Source organism: Lithobates pipiens, unplaced genomic scaffold (assembly GCF_037356315.1).
Source record: "Lithobates pipiens isolate NorthernLeopardFrog02 unplaced genomic scaffold, aLitPip1_a1.2 Scaffold_37, whole genome shotgun sequence".
Classification (NCBI taxonomy): Eukaryota; Metazoa; Chordata; class Amphibia; order Anura; family Ranidae; genus Lithobates; species Lithobates pipiens.
In genome coordinates this window covers 10,262,004-10,285,425 of record NW_027507825.1, presented here as the reverse complement: position 1 = coordinate 10,285,425, position 23,422 = coordinate 10,262,004, and the positions used below count along the sequence as shown (strand labels likewise).

Below are 23,422 nucleotides of genomic sequence, written 5' to 3'. Positions count from 1 at the left end.
CCGGAGGGCTTTCACACTGGAGCGATGCGCTGGCAGGACGGTGAAAAAAGTCCTGCCAGCCGCATCTTTGCAGCGGTGAAGGAGCGGTGTATTCACCGCTCCTATACCGCTCCTACCCATTGAAATCAACGGGACACCGCGGCAATACCGCCGGCAAAGCGCCGCTGCAGCGGCGCTTTGCGGGCGGGTTTAACCCCTTTTCGGCCGCTAGCGGGGGTTAAAACCACCCCGCTAGCGCCCGCACACCGCCGCTAAAACGACGGTAAAGCGCCGCTAAAAATAGCGGCGCTTTACCGCCGACGCTGCTCCCGCCCCAGTGTGAAAGCAGCCTAACTCTAACCCTCCCTGTAACTCTAACACTAATTCTATATGTGACTATAACACTAACCCCTTCTGCTATCCTAAAAATAACTCTCCCAGTAACTACAACTCCAACTTTTCTTGTAACCATCACACCTTGTGCAGTGGTCCAAATCATTTGGTGGAGGGGGGATTATGGTGTGGGGGTTGTTTTTCAGGGGTTGGGCTTGGCTCCTTAGTTCCAGTGACGGGAACACTTAAGGTGTCAGCATACCAAGACATTTTGGACAATTCCATGCTCCCAACTTTGTGGGAATAGTTTGGGGACGGCCCCTTCCTGTTCCAACACGACTGCTCACCAGTGCACTGGGTAAGTTTGGGGTGGAGGAACTTTACTGGCCTGCACAGAGTCCTGACCTCAACCCGATAGAACACCTTTGGGATGAATTAGAGCAGAGACTGTGAGCCAGGCCCTCTCATCCAACATCAATGCCTGACCTCACAAATGTGCTTCTGGAGGAATGGTCAAAAATTCCCATAGACACATCTCCTAAACCTTGTGGACAGCCTTAAAGCTGTTTTAGCTGCAAAGGGTGGGCCAACTCAATACTGAACCCTGTGGACTAAGACTGAGATGCCATTAAAGTTTCAAATGCCTGTAAAGGCAGGTGTACCAATACTTTTGGTAATATAGTGTATATATATATATATATATATATATATATATATATATATATATATATATATATATATACAATATATAGTAAATATATATTTGTTTTTTCTTTCATGAATTAATTTCATGATCTCCTTAATAACAATTATTATTTTTTCCCTCTACTATCCTGACTCGTTGACTCTTGATTGCTAATGAGCCCTGAGCTCCTTGAACCGTAGAACAATTACATTAATCGCTCGGTGGACCCAAACTATCGGCAGCAATTCAGTCTGTTTAGACGTTCAAATGTTTCCTCAGGCATTGCATAGAGGAAAAAAAAACAACAGAGAGCACCCAAACAAATGGCGAATTCTTCTCTTACCACTCGTATTAATTAATGCATTTTCCTCCGCAAGCCAAGAGTTGATATTGATTTTGCAAATAATACAGAACTCTTCTGACTCCGCTCTCCAGTTGTAGGAAGAAAGAAGAGCGCCGGAGCCCAAAGGCACAAATCAAATGCTCATTTATAGGACAACTCTGGTAAAGGAAAGAAAAATCACCAATGATAAGGAAATCAACAACCTTTCGTTTAAAAAAAAAAAAAAAAAGTTTAATTAACTAAAGAGAAGAGTTCCAAAGAAAGGAAAAGATTAGAAAACTAAGAAATTAAAGTGTAAACCCATGACCCTGCATTCACTATTTCTGGTCTCCCCAGGAGCCTGAATGCATTATATCTGGTCTCCCCAGGACTCTGCATTCACTACATCTGGTCTCCCCAGGAGTCTGCATTCACTATAACTGGTCTCCCCAAGAGCCTGAATGCATTATATCTGGTCTCCCCATGACCCTGTATTCACTATATCGGATCTTCCCAGGAGCCTCCATTCATTATATCTGGTCTCCCCAGGACCCTGCATTCACTATATTCGGTCTCCCCAGGAGCCTGCAGTCACTATATCTGATCTCCCCAGGAGCCTGCATTCACTATATTCGGTCTCCCCAGGAGCCTGCAGTCACTATATCTGGTCTCCCCAGGAGCCTGCAGTCACTATATCTGGTCTCCACAGGAAGCTGCATTCACTATATCTGGTCTCCCTAGAACTCTGCATTCACTGTATCCGGTCTTCCCAAGACTCTGCATTCACTATATCTGGTCTCCCCAGGACTCTGCATTCACTATACCTGGTCTCCCCAGGAGCCTTCATTCACTATATCTGGTCTCCCCAGGACTCTGCATTCACTATACCTGGTCTCCCCAGGAGCCTTCATTCACTATATCTGGTCTCCCTAGGACTCTGCATTCACTATATCTTGTCTCTCCAGGAGCCTGCATTCACTATATCTGGTCTCCCCAGGAGCCTGCATTCACTATATCTGGTCTCCCCAGGACCCTGCAGTCACTATATCTGGTCTCCACAGGAAGCTGCATTCACTATATCTGGTCTCCCTAGGACTCTGCATTCACTATATCTGGTCTCCCCAGGACCCTGCAGTCACTATATCTGGTCTCCACAGGAAGCTGCATTCACTAAATCTGGTCTCCCTAGAACTCTGCATTCACTGTATCCGGTCTCCCCAAGACTCTGCATTCACTATATCTGGTCTCCCCAGGACTCTGCATTCACTATACCTGGTCTCCCCAGGAGCCTGCATTCACTATATCTGATCTCCCTAGCACTCTGCATTCACTATATCTGGTCTCCCCAGGAGCCTGCATTCACTATATCTGGTCTCCCCAGGACTCTGCATTCACTACATCTGTTCTCCCCAGGAGTCTGCATTCACTATAACTGGTCTCCCCAAGAGCCTGAATGCATTATATCTGGTCTCCCCATGACCCTGCATTCACTATATCGGATCTCCCCAGGAGCCTGCATTCACTATATTCAGTCTCCCCAGGAGCCTGCAGTCACTATATCTGATCTCCACAGGAAGCTGCATTCACTATATCTGGTCTCCCTAGAACTCTGCATTCACTGTATCCGGTCTCCCCAAGACTCTGCATTCACTATATCTGATCTCCCCAGGAACCTGCATTCACTATATTCGGTCTCCCCAGGAGCCTGCATTCACTATATCTGATCTCCCCAGGAACCTGCATTCACTATATCTGGTCTCCCCAGGAGTCTGCATTCAGTATATCTGGTCTCCCCAGGACTCTGCATTCACTATATCTGGTCCCCCTAGGACCCTCCATTCACCATTTCTGCTCTCCCCAGGACTCTGCATTCACTATATCTGGTCTCCCACAGTACATAGCATATGGAAATGCAATAATTTTACTAAAAATAAAGTGCTAAATATCTTTCCTCTTCAGCAGTATATAGCAGTCTTGTGACTTCTATCAGTGTCTGGTTCAAGCTTGTAGAAGTAGTTTTCATTCTACTATGACTGTCCTGTGAGGCTGCATGAACCCTGACCCTCTGTCTGGACAGTGCTAATTGGCCCTGTGCTGATCACATGCACCCTCCCCAAAAAAACAAACAAAAAAAAAAATCTAGCAATACACAGCAAACTGAGCATGTACAGAGTGTCCCCAAGGCTCTGTTTTATCAGGGGATAGATTGGGGACTGCAGAAGAAGGGGAAGGGGAGGATCAGAGAAGACGACGGGGAGCCTTTTTACACAATGCGGAGGATTAACCCCTTAGGTCCCACAGGGAGTATAACAAGCACGCTTTACTGCATATACAGACTGATTTTACTGGTGTGGTTTTAGTAACACTTTAACTGCTTCAGCCCCGGAAGATTTGGGTGCTGAATGACCAGGCCATTTTTTTTGCGATTTGGCACTGCGTTGCTTTAACTGACAATTGCGCGGTCGTGCGAGATTGCACCCAAACAAAACTGATGTCCTTTTTTTTCCCACAAGCAGAGCTTTCTTTTGGTGGTATTGGATCACCTCTGTGGTTTTTATTTTTTGTGCTATAAACAAAAAAATAGCAACAATTTTGAAAAAAAAAAAATATTTTGGTAAAAAAAAAAATCGCAATAAGCGTATATTGATTGGTTTGTGCAAAAGTTATAGCGTCTACAAAATAGGAAAATGATTTATGGCATTTTATTATTATTATTTTTTTTTTACTAGTATGGTTGGTGATCAGCGACTTATAGCAGGACTGCGACATTGCAGCAAACAGATTGGACACCTAACTGACATTTAGACTGTCGGCTAATTGCCAGCTCCTATCTCTCTCCACAGTTACTCAGTTGTTGATGATATCCTGCTCGTCAGTCCTGCCTACTTAAGCCGCCCAGTCCAGAGGATCCCTGCCTTCGCCTTGGTCAACATCACAGAGACTAGCTCCTGCGTTCCTGTTTAAAGACTGACTTTGCTGACATCCCTTCTGGCTCCAGATCCTGCTTGCTGTTTCATTACATTGATCCCTGATTTCTGGCTTGGCTGACTATCCGTCCCAATTACTGAACTTTGGCTATGTTTTGACTACGTTTGTTATTTTTACTTTTATTATTAAACAAGTGTGATTCAACTGTACTTCTGTCTCGTCTGATTTCACGGTTTCTGACACCAGTGACATTATTACAGTGATCAATGCTAATAGTATGCACTGTTATTGTACTGATCACACTGGCAGGGAAGGGGTTAACATCAGAGGTGATCAAGTGTGTTCCCTGAAGGTGTGTTCTAACTGTATGGGGGGATGGGCTGCTTGGGGAAACACACAGATCCGTCTTCCTGCATAGCAGAAAGACTGGATCGGTGTGATCTCCCCTGTCAGAATGGAGATCTGCCTTGTTTACACAGGCAGATCCCCGCTCAGTCACTGCGGGTAACATCAAGTCCGCCCCACCCACTGATTGGCTCCCCCCGCTGGCCAGTGGGTGCACATGCGCACCCCTGGTGGCGTGTGCGCGCCCTCAAAATAGAGCTCCCAAGCCGATGTACAATGACGGCAATTTGTAAGAACGAGCCGACCTGCTGCCATACAATGATGGCGATTCGCAGGAACGAACCGACCTGCCGCCGTACAATGACAGCGATTCGCGGGAGCAAGCCGACCCGCCACCATACAATGACGGCGATTCGCGTGAGCGAGCGACCTGCCGCCGTACAATGACGATGATTCGTGGGGAATGAGCCGACCTACCGCCGTACAATGACAGCGATTTTCGGGAGCGAGCGACCTGCCGCCGTACAATGACGGCAATTCGTGGGGAACGAGCCGATCTGCCGCCGTACAATGATGGCGATTCGTGAAAACAAGCCGACCTGCCGCCGTACAATGACGGCGATTCGTGGGAACGAGCCGACCTGCCGCCGTACAATGACGGCGATTCGCGGGAGCGAGCTGACCTGCCGCCGTACAATGACGGCGATTCGCGGGAGCGAGCCGACCTGCCGCCGTACAATGACGGCGATTCGCGGGAGCGAGCCGACCTGCCGCCGTACAATGACGGCGATTTGCGGGAGCGAGCCGACCTGCCGCCGTACAATGACGGCGACTTTCGGGAGCGAGCGACCTGCCGCCGTACAATGACGGCAATTCGTGGGGAACGAGCCGATCTGCCGCCGTACAATGATGGCGTTTCGTGGGAACAAGCCGACCTGCCGCCGTACAATGACGGCGATTCGTGGGAACGAGCCGACCTGCCGCCGTACAGTGACGGCGATTCGCGGGAGCGAGCCGACCTGCCGCCGTACAATGACGGCGATTAGCGGGAGCGAGCCGACCTGCCGCCATACAATGACGGCGATTCGTGGGGAACGAGCGACCTGCCGCCGTACAATGATGACGATTTTCGGGAGCGAGCGACCTGCCGCCGTACAATGATGGCGATTTGTGGGAGCGAGCGACCTGCCGCCGCACAATGATGGTGATTCGTGGGGAATGAGCCGACCTGCTGCCGTACAATGACGGCGATTTGCGAGAGCGAGCCGACCTGCCGCCGTACAATGACGGCGATTCGTGGGGAACAAGCCAACCTGCCGCCGTACAATGATGCCGATTTTCGGGAGCGGGCGACCTGCCGCCGTACAATGATGGCGATTTGTGGGAGCGAGCGACCTTCCGCCGTACAATGATGGCGATTTTCGGGAGCGAGCCGACCTGCCGCCGTACAATGACAGCGATTCGTGGGAACGAGCCGAACTTGCTGGAAGGCTGATGACAGCGGCTGGTCGGCGAGTGGTTAACTTTAAAAGGCCAAAGGACCCCTCCAGGCCTTCACATAGCAAGCAGGACAATCTTCATGCAGATTGGGAAATATTTTTAGGTATGTTCTCTCTGCGTTCTGTTCTGCTCATCACACAGTCCAAACTTGCTTCGAGCTAGTGATTTCGAAAAACAGGCAAATCAGCAAATGGGATTTAAAAAAAAGATATATACTTTATATATTAATATATATATCTCCAAACGTGTTCAAACTGGAGAAAATCCTGCCATTCCAAAAAAATGTCATTACCCTGAAATATTAAATTGCGCAATTTTCCAGAGGACGGATCCAGTTGTAAATATTCAAGAGAATCAATAATTGCTGAATCAACAATTCTCTGGGTTCGATCGCCAGTTTTCGGTGAACCGAATCCCTAATTATAGGTCTGAAAAAATCTTAAACAGCAAATAACTGAAAAAAAAAATAAAGGGATATGAACGAAAGAGAAATCCTGCTTCATTCCGGTTTGCTATTTATAGTCTTCAAAAAAAAAAAAAAATGGAAATGTACTTCAGGGAGCAGATGAGCCTGAGCTAAGAAGCTTGATGTGAAAAATGAGGTGACAACAGCAAAAAAAGTGAAGTCATCACACTTCAAAATGTAATGTATATGGAAGATGTAAGACTAAGTATCTTACCGTAATCCCGAAACTGACTCCTGACCTTGAAGTGTAGGCAAACCCAAACAATGAACATTTCTATTTTCCTCCCGTTCTCATCCTTTTATGATGGAGAAGCTGGTCCTTTCAAATGGGCCATAATGTTCAAAGCCCAAGGCTGGTAGGAGGGACTTGGGATCATGTGACACTGGTGTTGGCTGCGCTGTGATGACATCATCAGAAGTCCGCCCTACCGGCTTCCCGATTATCAGTAGTTGACTGAGCTGTTAGTGGCAGCACGGTCCCATTTCATGGGAAGCCGATTGACTATGTCTCCACAGCAAAGTATACATGTGGCACTTCCACATTAAGGCCAACCTCCAATGGTGCCCCATATAAGAGTTAAGCCTCATACACACAATCCGATTGTTGGCCAACAAAGCATCAAACTTTTGTCCGAAGGGCGTGTGCCGGGAGCTTGTCTCACATACTAACGGCACACAATTGTTGGCCAACAAACACGAACGTAGTGATGCTCTACAAGGACTTTCAGCTCTTGAGCACCACCCTTTGGGCACCTTCTGCTAATGTCGTGTTTGGTGAGCATTGATTCCGAGCATGTGTGTTTGTACTTTAAACTTTTGTGTGATGGACTTGTGTACAGACGATAGGAAAATCTGACAACAGACCGTTGTCCGCCGAAAATTGACTAACCTGCCACCCGACATTTGTTGGTGGAAAGTTGGACAACAATTGTCTGATGGAGCGTACTAACAGTCGGATTTTAGGCCAACAGTGTGTCATCACACAATTCCCTGACGAAAATCCGATCGTGTGTACGAGGCTTAAGGCTGTCATGAAGGGGCTAAACACACCACTGAAAGCATTTTGTTATATCTGTTAAAAAAAGTGCAAAAATACCTGTTGATCCCATCAGAAATTCAAAGCTGTCCTATACTTTCAGGATCTTTGAAGGAGAAAAACATGAAGCTACACTATATTACCATAAATATTGGACGCCTGCCTGTACACACACTTGAACTTTAATGGCATCCCAGCAGGGGCGTCGGGAAGGGGTGGGTGGGAGGGGGCTGAAGCCCCGAATGTGTCCCCCTATAGCCCCGAGTGTCAGCTCTTCAGGGTAGGCGAGAGCGCCGGGACCAATCTGATCCTGAGCGCCGCCAAGTGCGGCCGAGCATGGCCGAGTGCGGCCGAGTGCCAGAGCAGGTCCCGCCTTCTGGAGTCTGCATGTCTATGATGGACGTCCCACTGGTCCAATGCGGGGACAGCGGGACGTGTGACGTCCATCATAGGCGCTGTTGGCTCCAGAAGGCTCGGGCAAGCCGCTCTCCTCTCCTCCTCGGCTCCTCCTCTGAGGACTGGCTGCTGTGACACCACGGCTCAGACAGATCAGTGTATGATGTTAATGTCAGTGTAGGTAGGTCACTGTAGGTAGGTCAGTGTATGTAAATGTCAGTGTAGGTAGGTCAGTGTGTGTTAATGTCAGTGTAGGTAGGTCAGTGTAGGTAAATGTCAGTGTAGGTAGGTCAGTGTAGGTAGGCCAGTGTGTGTTAATGCCAGTGTAGGTAGGTCAGTGTATATAAATGTCAGTGTAGGTAGGTCAGTGTATGTAAATGTCAGTGTGTGTTAATGTCAGTGTAGGTAGGTCAGTGTATGTAAATGTCAGTGTAGGTAGGTCAGTGTGTGTTAATGTCAGTGTAGGTAGGTCAGTGTATGTAAATGTCAGTGTAGGTAGGTCAGTGTAGGTAGGCCAGTGTGTGTTAATGTCAGTGTAGGTAGGTCAGTGTATATAAATGTCAGTGTAGGTAGGTCAGTGTGTGTTAATGTCAGTGTAGGTAGGTCAGTGTATGTAAATGTCAGTGTGTGTTAATGTCAGTGTAGGTAGGTCAGTGTGTGTTAATGTCAGTGTATGTAAATGTCAGTGTGTGTTAATGTCAGTGTAGGTAGGTCAGTGTATGTTAATGTCAGTGTAGGTAGGTCAGTGTATGTTAATGTCAGTGTAGGTAGGTCAGTGTATGTAAATGTCAGTGTGTGTTAATGTCAGTGTAGGTAGGTCAGTGTATGTTAATGTCAGTGTAGGAAGGTCAGTGTGTGTTAATGTCAGTGTGTGTTAATGTCAGTGTAGGTAAGTCAGTGTAGGTAAATGTCAGTGTAGGTAGGTCAGTGTAGGTAAATGTCAGTGTAGGTAGGTCAGTGTAGGTAAATGTCAGTGTAGGTAGGTCAGTGTAGGTAAATGTCAGTGTAGGTATGTCGGTCAGTGTAGGTAGGTCACTACCGTTGGTGTATGTATATGTCCAGTGTATGTAGGTCAGGCAGGTGAGGGTAGGTAGGTCACTATTGTCAGTGTAGGTAGGTCAGGTAGGTAGGTCACTGCCGTCAGTGTAGGTAGGTTAGTGTATGTAAGTCACTACCGTCAGTGTCACGGCCCAGCCAAAAAAAACCTGTGTCGCGTACAACACCCGACCCCCCCCCCCCCCTGTTTCCGGCTTGGACTCTGGGCTGAAGCCCCTGGTCCTTTTGCCACCTAGCAACGCCCCTGCATCCCAGTCTTTAGTCCGTAGGATTCAATATTGTGTTGGCCCATCCATTGCAGCTTTAACAACTTCAACTCTGGGAAGGCCATCCACAAGGTTTAGGAGTGTGTTCATGGGAAGCTTTGACCATTCTTCCAGATGCACATTTGTGAGGTCAGGCACTGATATTGGATGAGAAGGCCTGGCTCACAGTCTCCACTCTAATTCATCCCAAAGGTGTTCTATTAGGTTGAGGTCAGGCCAGTCAAGTTCCTCCGTCCCAAACTCTTTATGGACTTTGCTGTGTGCACTAGAGCGCAGTCATGTTGGAACAGGAAGGGGCCATCCCCAAACTTTTCCCACAAAGTTGGAAGCATGAAATTGTTCAAAATGACTTGGTATGCTGACGCCTTAAGAGTCCCCTTTACTGAAACTAAGGGACCAAGCCCAACCCCTGAAGAACAACCCCACACCATAACCCCCCTCCACCAAATTATTTGGACCAGTGCACAAAGCAAGGTCCATAAAGACATTGATGAGCGAGTTTGGGGTGGAGGAACTTGAGTGGCCTGCACAACACGTTAGAACACCTTTGTTATGAATTAGAGCAGAGATTGCAGCCAGGCTTTCTCGTCCACATCAGCGCCTGACCTCACAAATGCGATTCTGGAAGAATGGTCAAACCTTCCCATAGACACACTCCTAAACATTGTGGACGGTCTTCCCAGAAGAGTTGAAGATGTTATAGCTGTAAAGGGTGGCCCAACCCAAAAGTGAACCCTACGAGTTAAGACTAGGATGCCATTAAAGTTCATATGTGTGTAAAGCAAAGTGTCCCAATACTCTTGGTAATATAGTGTATGTGCATTTGTAGGATAGGGTACAAAGCTGGCCCCTTGTAATTCCCTTTTTGGCCCATAGATGTCCTCATACCCAGTAATAAGGGACAACTCAGGACAGGAGTCAGTATGGTTAAACTCCATATAGTTATAGTTTCTATCATATATTGTGCCTACAAATCATGGTTTGATTTTAACCCCTTCATGTCTACCTTACACAAATATGCAGCCCCCACTGGATTGGGTTTATTTGCATGTGGGCCTTTGTGCTGTGAGTGCACCGGAACGATCGGGACCTGGACCGTCCCATTCTGGGTCAACTGATCACTGTGATATCCTCTAATTGTCTCACAGTGATAAGTCACCGTGAAGTCCGCCCCCGTGTTTTCTGTCTCTGTGAATGGACATGACAGATACATTGTATCTTTCTCTGTCCTTGCAGATATAGAAAAAAGTGTGTAGACTTAAAGAGGAAGTAAACCCTTCCAAACAACTTGGACCTATAGGTAAGCCTAGATTAAGGCTTACCTGTAGGTCCAAGCAATATCTCCTAAACCTATATGGTTTAGGAGATATTTGCCCGAAAATGGGCACCGCTGTCTACGGCGCATGCGCCGTAGACAGCGGCGCGCAGGCGCACTAAATGCGGCAAATCCAAGAATGGATTTGCCAAATTTGTCGACTCCCGTGCGCATGCGCGGGAGTGACGTCATCGCGGCTTCGCCGTATGACAGCGGCGGAGCTGCGAGGCGCGACTCCCGTGCGCATGCGCTGGAGTGACGTCATTGCGGTTGCGCCGCTGTGATTCGTCGGAGCTGCGAGACGCCACAAGCAACATGGATGCGGCGGACTACAGGGGACAGCGGCGACTTCGCTGGCTCCTGTGTCAGGTAAGTGACACATAATGAGCTACTATGTGATGCATAGTAGTCCATTATGCTTTACCTTTGCAGGGAAAAAAAGAGGAAGTAAACCCATCAGGGTTTACTTCCTCTTGAATAAATAATAATAATAATAAAAAAAAAAAAATCTAGGTCAGCCCCATGATTAGTGTGTAGGGCAAGGCCAAAGGTCAAGGTCAGGGTCAAAGGTCAGGACCAGTATTTTTTTTGGGGGGGGGCAGGATTTTAGTATCAGTGTCGGTGTGTTTTAGGTAGGATAGAAAAAAAGCAAAATGTGCAATATTTGTACTACGAGTATAAACGTCAACTAACATACACATATGTGGTATTGATGCGAACGTCAGGAGCAGGAGAATTTATTTTGTGTTGTTCTTTGGTGGTAGGTTTTGGTAGTAACAAAAAATATACAGTTTTACATTTTTTTTTAAGTTTATTTTTTTACTATTTTGGGCCAGTTTTCCTAATGCCGCGTACACACGAGCGGATTGTATGGTGTACTTAGTCCGTCATACAATCCGACGGACAGTCCGTCGTACTTTCGACTGAACGGACTTGACCACACACGGATACACAAACAGTCCGTCGAAAGCTTGCGCGATGACGTGTACAGCACGTACGACGGGACTAGAAATAGGAAGTTCAAGACACAGCAATGCAACCTTCCGCCGTGTAAATCCTTTCTGGGCATGTGCCATTCTTAGTCTGTCGAACTAGCCTACTGACGACTGTATTGTCCGCTGAAACCAAAGTACGACGGACAGAATTTGGAAAAAAACGAAATTCTTAGTACTCCGGACTGCACGCTGAAAAAGTCCGCTGAAGCCCACACACGAGCGGATTGTCCGCTGAAATGTGTTTCGACGGACTAAGTACGCCATACAGTCCGCCCGTGTGTACGCGTTATTAGATAATAAAAAATAAATCAGGAGATGTCCACTACCATTTACCACCAAATGAAAGCCCAATTTGTCCTGAAAAAAATGCAGTATAATCCAATGGGATGCACAAAGTAGTTGTGATGATATGTCCAGTTTTACTAACGCATGTCAAACTTGCAAAATAGGGCTTAGGCTTTAAGATTTGTTTTACCCTTAGGTGCAAAGGGGCTAACCTATAATGAGTGCAAATTAGCACATTTTTGGCACATAAAAGATGTTGAGAGAGAATGTAGTCATCTTGGGTCTTCTGCCTCCATGGGTCTAGATCAGGGTTAGGCAATCTTTTGAGCACAGTATGCCGAACAAATATATTCAAAGAAATTGAGAGGACCGATTTTATAACAAAAAAAGTCAACTTCACACTCTCAATCACGAAAAGGATTTTTTTATAAAGTAAATGCTTTAAACGACTTGAGTAGTAGTGAGAAATTAACACCCTGAACTCTCACGCCTCAGATCAGTCCCAATTCCTGAAACTCCACACCTCAAATTAGTGTCTCTCCTGCAAATCTGTTTCACCACTGCCCCCCCCCCCCCCTGCTCATCCGCCCTACCTCTGTGCCCCCTGCTTATATGTCCCACCATTGTAACCCCCTGCTCTTCTGTCTCCCACCACTGTAACCCCCTGCTCATGTGCCCCACCAACATTCCCCTTTTCTCATCTGCCCCACAACTGTACCTCCCTGCACATCTGTTCCACCGCCGTACCCCAATGCTCTTCTGTCTCACTACTGAATCACCTTCTCATCTGTCCTAACACTGAACCTATCTGCTCATCTGCCCCACCACTGTAACCCACTTTCTCATCTGCCCCACCAATGTACTTCCTGAACATCCGTCTCACCTCTTTATTCTCTGCTCTTCTGTCCCACCTCTGTTTCTCCTGCTCATCTCCCACGAATACTCCTCCTTTCACATCTGCCCCACTGCTCTACCCCCTCTGCTTTTCTGTCCCACCATTGAACCCCCTTCTCATCTGTCCCACAACTGCACTTCTGCCCCACTGCTGTACCTTCTGCTTTTCTGTCCCCCCTCTGAACCCCTTCTGCTCGTTTTCCCCACAGCTGTACCCTCTTCTCATCTATGATAGGCAGTGTGGTGAAAGGAAGCAGAGATGAGACACATCTACCTGTCCCGGCACACTCATCCTGCGGATCTACCTTTCGCATCCAACCCACATGCTTGTATGTGATGTATGTGAGTTATGGGATGTATGGGATGTATGGGATGTATGTGAGTTATGGGATGTATGGGATGTATGGGATGTATGTGATATATGTGATGTATGTGATGTATGTGATTTATGGGATGTATGTGATTTATGGGATGTATGGGATGTATGTGATGTATGTGATATATGTGATGTATGTGATGTATGTGATTTATGGGATGTATGTGATGTATGGGATGTATGGGATGTATGGGATGTATGTGATGTATGTGATGTATGTGATATATGTGATGTATGTGATTTATGGGATGTATGGGATGTATGTGATGTATGTGATTTATGGGATGTATGTAATGTATGTGAAGACACATACCAGAATATGGAATGGATGCACAATGATGAGCTCAGGGGTATTTTCTGAAAACAGTGGGCCTGTGTCCAGGATCATAAGTTGGGCCCCCGCAGCTGAGAAAAAGTGTGGCGCTCTGTGCCACAGGAAAAGTTGGGTGTGATTTTCATTGCACTGAACCCTGGTTGTGGCTTAAAGGGACACAGAGTTTCGGGGTTCCCGTAGTAAGTGACACAAAGGTTCAGGAATAAATCAGGAATAATTTCAACAAAGTTCCCAAAAGCTCAACAGTAATTCCACAAACTGTCACATGATTGGGGTTCTCTCAATCACAGGGAAAACCCTTCCTTCTGAGATTGGTAGTGGCAACCAAAGCGAGATATTTTCGTCCCAGATGGTGGACAGGGCTAGCAGGACTGTGGTTGGCTTTAGCAGTGGCCAGTGACAGTCCTCCTCCTCCTTGAAACAGGGACTTGCCCCCCCCCAACAGAACTGTACTGAATCTCTTCCCTATCACAAAAGCTGACGATCGCAGCTAAAGCCCCCCCCCCCCCCCCAGTGCAGGTGTGGTGTGGGGAATTCTAAAATTGGAATGCATTAGTGTCTCTCTGACACTTCCCTGCGCTGCTCTACTGATGGGGAGGGAGTTGAATGCCGGCAAAAGAGGCTTTGAGAGTCGCTTGTGGCACCAGTACCGGGGGTTGCCTACCCCTGGTCTAAATACAGTTTCCCATCTATACCACCCTCAAGTAAAACCTATGACACAGACAATATTGAACAAGATGCATGGTAAATGTTGTTTATTGATTCTATGACCTCACTGCCTTGCCTTACCATGTTATCGTATTTCTTTAACTATATCGCACGCCGAATTTAAACTGTCATTTCGAAATGTTCTTATTGAGAATGAGTTTGTGCTTGATTCTCCAACTAGGTCATCAAAACAGTCCAGGCATTAGCGAGACCTCTTCAACCTGCTTTTAAAAGCCTCTGAAATTGAACATTTTAATAAGAGTCTGTTGACCTGTATGTATGAATGAGCTACTGCATAATCATAATAGTGATGCTCCTTCAAAGAAAGGATGATTGTGAAATTGATTGGAAACAAGTCTATTAATACAACATTTCTATGGAGCTGAAAATGTGTCATTATGAAGGACGTCAGTATAGAAACAACTTGTCTTGCTTAATGGCCCCATGCAAATATGTACAATATGTAGCAGTACCCCCGTAGGGGCCGCTAAACGATGTGGCCCACCTGTCACCCTGCCCAGCCCAACGTTCACTCCTCAATCCATGTGCTTATTTTTGTTATTTTTATTAGGAAATTTAACTTGGATGGGGTAAGGGAAATATGGGATGCCCAGTGAATTGAATATCAGTTAATTGGTAGATTGTATATCAATCAATTGGCGGATTGTGTATCAATCAATTGGGACAACTATCAGGGCCGTCTTTAAGGCAGGGCAAAAGGGGCAGCTGCCCTGGGCCCTGTCATTGTTGTGGGGCCCAAAGCAGCTGCCTCATACTTGCCAACTATCCCAGTTTACATTCCCTTGTCCCTTGAAGTTTTAGTCCTGTGCTGTGTCCTGACATCTCAGTGTGAAGTGCTGCTACTAATGCTGCCCAGCTCTGCTCTATTGTTGTGTACAGATGACTCACCTGCAGACCCTGTTTTTACATGTAAATACTGGCATTCATATGTAAATAGCAGTGACATGCATATGTAAATAGCTGAGGCCAACGGCATTGATATGTAAATAAAAGCAGCATTCATAGGTATATCATGCCCCCCTGCAGTGAGGAGAAGATGTGCTGTAACCTCTAGCAACCAGTGAGCAGTATTACTGTACAGTAATCTCTAGCAGCCAATCAACAAGCAGAAATGTGCTGTAACCTCTAGCAACTAATCAGTGAGCCTTAAGGAGTGCTGTAACCTCTAGCAATCAGTCAGTAAGCAGTATTGATCTGCTGTAACCTCTGGCAACCAATTGCAATCGCTGCCTGATCTGATACAGCATCTTGATACAGGCATACTATACACACCCCCTAGGCTCGAAATTTAAGGGAATATTTCACTTTTATTGTTTTACTTTAAGCATTAAAATTAAAAATTAAAATCACTGCTCCCGAAAAAACGGCTGTTTTAAAAAAAAAATGTTTGCATTGATACATGTCCCCAGGGGCAGGACCCGGGTCCCCAAACACTTTTTATGACAATAACTTGCATATAAGCCTTTAACCACTTGCAGACTGGACCATTTTGCTGGTCAAAGACCAGACCACTTTTTGCGATTCGGCACTGCGTCGCTTTAACTGACAATTGCGCGGTCGTGCGACGTGGCTCCCAAACAAAATTGACGTCCTTTTTTTCCCACAAATAGAACTTTCTTTTGGTGGTATTTGATCACTTCTGCGGTTTTTATTTTTTGCGCTATAAACAAAAATAGAGCAACAATTTTGAAAAAAACGCATTATTTTTAACTTTTTGTTATAATAAATATCCCCCAAAATATATAAAAAAAACTTTTTTTTTCCCTCAGTTTAGGCCGATACGTATTCTTCTACATATTTTTGGTAAAAAAAATCGCAATAAGCGATTATTGATTGGTTTGCGCAAAAGTTATAGCGTTTACAAAATAGGGAAAGTTTTATAGCATTTTTATTAATAATTTTTTATTATTTTTTTTTTACTAGTAATGGCGGCGATCAGCGATTTTTATTGTGACTGCGACATTGTGGGGGACCCATCGGACATTTTTGGGACCATTGTCATTTATACAGTAATCAGTGCTATATAAATGCAGTGATTCCTGTGTAAATGACACTGGCAGTGAAGGGGTTAACCAGTTCCTAGGGGTGTGTTACTAACTGTGGAGGGGGGGTTGGGCTTTCATTTAGTGAACACTGATCTCTGCTCCAATCACGTGGAGCAGAGATCAGCGTCACTAGTTGCTAGGCAGAATGGAGAAATGTTGTTTATACAGCATTTCCTCCATTCGGCCGCTCCGTGAGACAATCGCGGGGATGCCCGCGGCGATCGAGTCTGCGGGTCCCGCGACCGGACTCACGGGGGTTCCCGACCAGCGCTCCCGATGGCAGGGCGGCATTGAATATTGGATGTACCTGTACGCCAATATGCCTGCCCGTGCCATTCTGTCGACGTACATCGTCGTGCGCTGGTCGGGAAGTGGTTAAAATTAGTACTTTCGATTTCTCCCATAGACTTTTACAGGGTGTTCCGTGGCTTTTCAAATTTGTCGCAAACACCCCAATTTGTTCGCTGTTCGGCGAACGGGCAAAACTCGAAGCTCATCCCTAATGCAGATAGTGTCCTGGCTGGATTATAACCAAGAACCTCAAAGATGCAAGGTATAAGCCACTAAGACAACTAAACCACTGGGGAAATATGAGGCCTACAATGATTTTTAGCTTCAGATGACATTATCGATAGGCATTATTAATAATGTGACTTACAGTGAACTTTTGACCTATAGTATAACTCTAAAATTTCAGAACACTGTTTGGACATTCTGAGAAACAAAAGGATACCATAAACCAGCTATGGAACTTTATCTGGGGGAGCTTTCTGACAAAAGCCTCTTCTCTGGCCATTCGGTAGCATAATTAATGAACTCTGAACTCAGACGAGGAGGTCTACGTAACGTATCACCGTGATCCTTTGTTTGTTTTTTCAGTAACTTTCTTTCCTGTAGTTGTATTGGTAACATTCTGTTTTTACATTGTAACATTATTTATTTTTTGTATTACTACTGTGGCAGCAGGCAGGTAAAATCACCTGGTTGTATTCAGGATGGGAAATATGTGTCCCCTAGATTCAGGCTTTATGCAGACTTTTACAATTAGAGGGGAAGAGTTAATGAGCCCAGCTGAAGTAAGTGGGCTCATTAAGACCTCTACAAAAAACCCCAGCATGCATAGGGAGATGCTCCATCCTGGAACCAGTTTTGTGTGTATAGACTGGGGAGTCTGAGATCTGTTCTGTTCTGTGCGGTGAGTTAACGCCTGTGTGGCAAACCCCTACAATAGAGACAGGGACTGGGGCAGCACAAGGCTGCACCCAGTTGTTAGACAGGGAGTCTACGTGTGTAGTTAGAGGTCAAGCTGACCAGGATTTATTTTCTTGTTTTATTTTGTTTGGCTGTTATATGTATCACTGCATGTAGCCTAAATAAACCGGATCTTTTGTTTTTTGCACCTACAACGCTGTCTGCTGTGCCTGACTTTGTGTTGTGAACCCATCCAGGGAGTCACACACACCCGCTACCGAGCGAACCCCCTCACAGTTGGTGGAGAATTTTGGCAGTTTTTTTTTTTTTTTTTTTTTTGTTGTTAAGGCCAGCATGGAGGAGATACTGAGACAGCTGGCTCTAGCAAATGCAAACCAGCAGCAAACAAATGCAGCTTTACAAAAGAGCCTTGCAGCTCAACAACAAGCCCAGCAGCAGGCAAATGCAAATCAGCAGCAGAGTTTGGAAGCCCAGCAGCAGGCAAATGCAAATCAGCAGCAGACAAATGCAACTTTGCAGCAGAGTTTGGAAGCTCAGCAACAAGCCCAGCAGCAATCTGAAGCCCGCTTCATAGACCTGTTGCAGAAGCAAGAGCAGAATTTTCAACAGCAAATAGAGACATTGATACAGCAACGTCCGCAGACCAATGAAGCAAGTGGGTACAATAATACCGCAACCTTTGGTGTGAGCCGTTTACTGACAAAAATGACTGGAGAGGATGATCCGGAGGTGTTTTTGACCACATTTGAAAGGACTGCTGAAAGGGAAAAGTGGCCTAAGGAGCAATGGGCTGGACTGGTGGCCCCTCTGTTAACTGGGGAATCGCAGAAAGCTTATTATGACCTAGAGCCTGACCAAGCAAAAGACTATGTGGTGCTAAAAGCAGAAATATTGGCACGGCTGGGTGTCACCCTGGCAGTCCGGGCTCAGCGTGTGCATAACTGGACTTTTCAGGTTGGAAAACCTCCCAGGTCTCAAATGTATGATCTCATTCACCTGAGCAGGAAGTGGCTGCAGCCAGAGATTTTGACCGCACCAAACATTGTGGAACGTGTGGTTATGGATCGTTTCCTGAGAGCTCTTCCTACTGCCATCCAAAAATGGGTAAGCCATGGAGACCCAGAAAATGCAGATAAACTTGTGGATCTGGTTGAGAGGTACTTGGCTACAGAGAACTTGACCACCTCTTCCAGGGACTCACGGACTTTCCCCCCTAAGACCAGATCATCCCCAGTGGCGGGTAAGATGACTCCAAGGGGTGAGGGTGGAGAGAGTGAGAGGGTGGGAGTTCTACCTAAGGTCTGGCGGGAGCAGCCCAGGAAGCCCATGCTGCAAGAGGCAGCGAAAAAAATTATTTGCTACCGCTGCCGGCAAGAGGGACATATTGCAGCCAATTGCCCCGTTGTGGATGAGCCTATGCAATGTGACTTTATAAGGGAGAGACGTCAGTCGCTGTTTGCGACAGTTGCATGCACTGCCATTCGGGGACCTGAGAAACATTTATGTAAAATGTGTATTAATGGTAGACATGTTGATGTGTTGCTGGATTCAGGTAGCCTGGTAACATTGATAAAAGCTGAATTAGTTACTACAGAGGTCTCTGGGAAGAACAGGGTGGCTGTTATTTGTGTGCATGGGGACACCCGAGAGTATCCTGTAACTTCAGTGTTTTTTGAGACCCCCAAAGGTAACCTCTCTCATCAGGTGGGGTTAGTGTCTCACTTACCACATGATGCTATTGTGGGAAGGGATTTTCCAAAATTCTGGGAACTCTGGGATTGTCCTGAGGCCCCCATTGGTGCCCCTATAAACCAGGAAGATGACCAGAATTCCTCTGGGAGTGGTGAGGACTCTCCTGAATTTCCCTTGTCGGTATTGGCGGGGGAAACTCGAGAAACTGGGGAGGAGCCAACATCCTCAGATGAAAACATGCCGTCTGTGGAGTTTTCGGATCTTGAGGTTCACAGGGAAAATTTTGCCACAGAACAGTTAAAAGACCCCACCCTAATAAAGGCACGGGAAAATGTGGTGAAAATAGATGGCGAGTTAGTGAACCCAGATAAGACTTGCCCTTATCCTTACTTCACTATGGAAAGGGACCTGCTATATTGAGTGGCTCAAAGGGCAGAAGAAACCATTGAGCAACTTGTAGTGCCCAAACCTTACAGGAAGTTGGTGTTAGAATTGGCTCATGGACACATTCTGGGAGGTCATCTGGGGACAGAGAAAACCAGAGAGAGGGTATTGCAGAGATTCTATTGGCCTGGGGTCATGAAGGAAATAGAAAAGTATTGTTCCTCCTGCCCTGTGTGTCAGAAGTCGGCACCTATGCCACATTTCCGTAACCCACTGGTACCTCTTCCTATCATTGAGGTCCCCTTTGAGAGGATCGCAATGGATTTGGTAGGTCCGATAATGAAGTCTGCTAGGGGGCATCAGTACATTTTGGTTATATTGGACTATGCCACCCGTTATCCGGAAGCAATTCCTCTTCGAAATACCTCGGCCAAAACCATAGCCAAAGAGCTATCCCTTGTTTTTAGCCGCGTGGGTATTTGTAAGGAACTGCTTACGGACCAAGGTACACCCTTTATGTCCCGGGTTATGAAAGAATTATGCAAGTTGTACAAAGTGAAGCAATTGCGTACATCTGTGTATCACCCCCTAACAGATGGGTTGGTTGAAAGATTCAACAAAACCCTAAAACAAATGTTAAAGAAGGTGGTGGATAGAGATGGAAAGAATTGGGATTGTCTAATACCCTATCTGATGTTTGCCATTAGGGAGGTACCCCAATCCTCTACGGGTTTCTCACCCTTCGAGTTGCTCTATGGGAGACACCCAAGAGGGCTGCTGGATATCGCCAAGGAAACTTGGGAAAATGAGAGTTCTCCTCACAGGAGCGTGATTGAGCACGTCGCCCTGATGCAAGATAGAATTGCACAGGTAATGCCAATTGTAAAGGAACATTTAACCCAAGCGCAGTTAGCACAGCAGAGAGTGTACAACCGTGGGGCCAAGACACATACTTTTTCTCCGGGGGATAGGGTCTTGGTGCTAGTCCCTACGGTTGAAAGCAAATTTCTGGCCAAATGGCAAGGTCCATATGAAGTAATTGAAAAAATTAGTGAGGTGAACTACAGGGTTAGACAGCCAGGAAGGCGAAAGCCGGAGCAGATCTATCACGTCAATCTGCTGAAAGCCTGGAGGGATAGGGAATCCCTAGTCGCAGAGACTTTGTCACAAGTACAGCCTGATTGCTTAGTTCCTGAGGTTGGAATAGCAAACAGCCTTATGTAGCCAGCCAGTGTTGTACTCACCAGACTTCTCTAAGGACTTTGTTGTAAAAACTGATGCGTCAGACGTTGGGTTAGGAGCAGTGTTATCCCAGGTCTGGAACGGGGAAGAGCACCCAGTCATTTACCTCAGCAGGAAGTTAAAGTCCCATGAGGTAAATTACTCCACGATTGAGAAGGAATGTTTAGCAGTGAAGTGGGCTCTAGATTCCCTTCGGTACTATCTGCTAGGTAGGCACTTTGACCTGGTGACTGATCACGCTCCTTTAAAGTGGATGGCTCAAAACAAGGAGACCAATAGAAGGGTAAATAGGTGGTTCCTGGCCCTACAGGAATTTAACTTTACAGTTAAGCATCGCCCTGGTGTTAAAATGGGGAATGTGGATGCTTTGTCTCGGATACATGCGTGTCTGGCTGCTTGTGTTACAACCCCAAGGTTGAAACAAGAGGGGGGGGTTTGTGGCAGCACGCAGGTAAAATCACCTGGTTGTATTCAGGATGGGAAATATGTGTGTCCTAGATTCAGGCTTTATGCAGACTTTTACAATTAGAGGGGAAGAGTTAATGAGCCCAGCTGAAGTAAGTGGGCTCATTAAGACCTCTACAAAAAACCCCAGCATGCATAGGGAGATGCTCCATCCTGGAACCAGTTTTGTGTGTATAGACTGGGGAGTCTGAGATCTGTTCTGTTCTGTGTGGTGAGTTAACGCCTGTGTGGCAAACCCCTACAATAGGGACAGGGACTGGGGCAGCACAAGGCTGCACCCAGTTGTTAGACAGGGAGTCTACGTGTGTAGTTAGAGGTCAAGCTGACCAGGATTTATTTTCTTGTTTTATTTTGTTTGGCTGTTATATGTATCACTGCATGTAGCCTAAATAAACCGGATCTTTTGTTTTTTGCACCTACAACGCTGTCTGCTGTGCCTGACTTTGTGTTGTGAACCCATCCAGGGAGTCACACACACCCGCTACCGAGCGAACCCCCTCACACTACTTACTTTACATTTCATTGTATTTGATTTGATGTCCAGCTTCTTTTCTGTATAAATAAATGTGATCTTTATTTTTTAGTACAGTTGTTATCATTTGTTATTAACTGCATCAGCATTGGCTAGATTCTTATATAGATAATAAGAGATAATAAGTTGTAATCACTTATTCCAGCAAACTCTGGCAGGGCCGTCTTAACAGCATCATGGGCCCCTGGACAAAGTACTGCACTGGGGCCCCTACCAGCCTCCCCAATTGATGCACCTGCCCTCAAGAATGAAAGTATAAATAGTTGAATTTAACATGTATATTTATTAGTGCTTTCAATAAAATAAATTTTAAGCAATAACATAATAATAACAAAACATGTCATAAGTCAAAAACCAATCAACACCAAGGGTTCAGCACAGGTGGGGGGTCAGGAGGACACAGTACTGGGATCAGGAGGGGCACAGTACAGGTTCCAGGATGCTGCCCGAGACATGGTCATCTTGGGACAGCTTAGTAAAAATTGTGACTATCCTGGCAAATCCAGGACAGTTGGAAAGTACAATGTAATGCAAGATTATTATGGGACCCCCATGTACCTGGTGCCCCTGGGCAGTGCCCAGGGATGCCCATTTATTAAGACGGCTCTGAATTATGGTGTAGTTATGCATAGAAACCAGTCAGAGTCCAGGTTTTATTGCCAAAGCTTAATTGAACAAGCTGAGTTTAGAAGCTGATTGGCTACTATGCACAGCATTGCCAGATTCTGCTCTCTCCAGTTTTAGTAAATCCACCCCTATGTGTCAGCATGCTTACCCCCAAGCATAAATTCTCCCTTCTCCCAGGAAAAATCCACCCCCCTGCTGAAATGCCCCTTCCTAGCACACATCCATTACTACTACTCCAAATCCCCCTACCCTCGTAGCACTAATCCCCCCCCCCCTCAACACACACACTCACACACATTTCCCCTCCTAGCAAAAATACAATCCCGATCATCCCTGCTAGCACAAATCCCTCCCATTCTAACATATCACCTCTTGTAGCACAAACACCTCAAATCCCCCTCCTACCACAAATCATCTTCTCCATCCCCCCTCCCAACACAAATCCTCCCAAAATCACTTTTCCAAGCACCCCCCCCAAAATGTACCCTCCTAGAAGAATTCTCACCCCCTGCTGCCCCTCCAAATTCTCCCACTCAACAGAAATCCCTCCCCCAACCTCCTCATGGCCCCCCCCCCCACACCTCATATAATTCCACTATGCACAGGTAAATTGCCCACCCTGCCCACCTCTTGTCCCAACTCTGTGTCTGTTTATGTCTGTGCTTCTTGACCCCACTCAGTAGATTCAACAAAGAGGATCAACCCTTTTGAAAATGCATTGCCTACAAGACCTCACCTAGAAGTAAACACTTTGTGAGCAGGCTAAGCCGGGTTACAGAAACAAAGGTGCTGGCTCCTTCCATCTATATGTGGGTCCCTTGAATCTATTGCTAACCACTGCATCATACACCGCCAATCACTGTACAGTGAAGGACAGCAATTCCATCATTCGGGTTAACTTCCCCCCCCCCCCTGCTATGCTACTTTCCAGGTTTCATATAGGTGGATATTGCTTTCCAATAAAGGTGTCATTAGTTGTTATT

The 23,422-nt window shown here is 46.3% G+C and overlaps 1 protein-coding gene across 1 annotated transcript in view; it reads left to right on the top strand.

The window, feature by feature from the left end:
* The window catches only part of LOC143956609 (uncharacterized), a 104,742-nt gene extending 94,188 nt beyond the window's left edge, over window positions 1–10,554 (top strand). The window contains exon 4 of the mRNA XM_077466821.1: window positions 10,549–10,554. Within this exon, the coding sequence (XP_077322947.1) occupies window positions 10,549–10,554 (6 nt within the window). The remainder of the gene's footprint in view (window positions 1–10,548) is intronic.
* The last annotated feature ends 12,868 nt before the right edge of the window (window positions 10,555–23,422 follow it).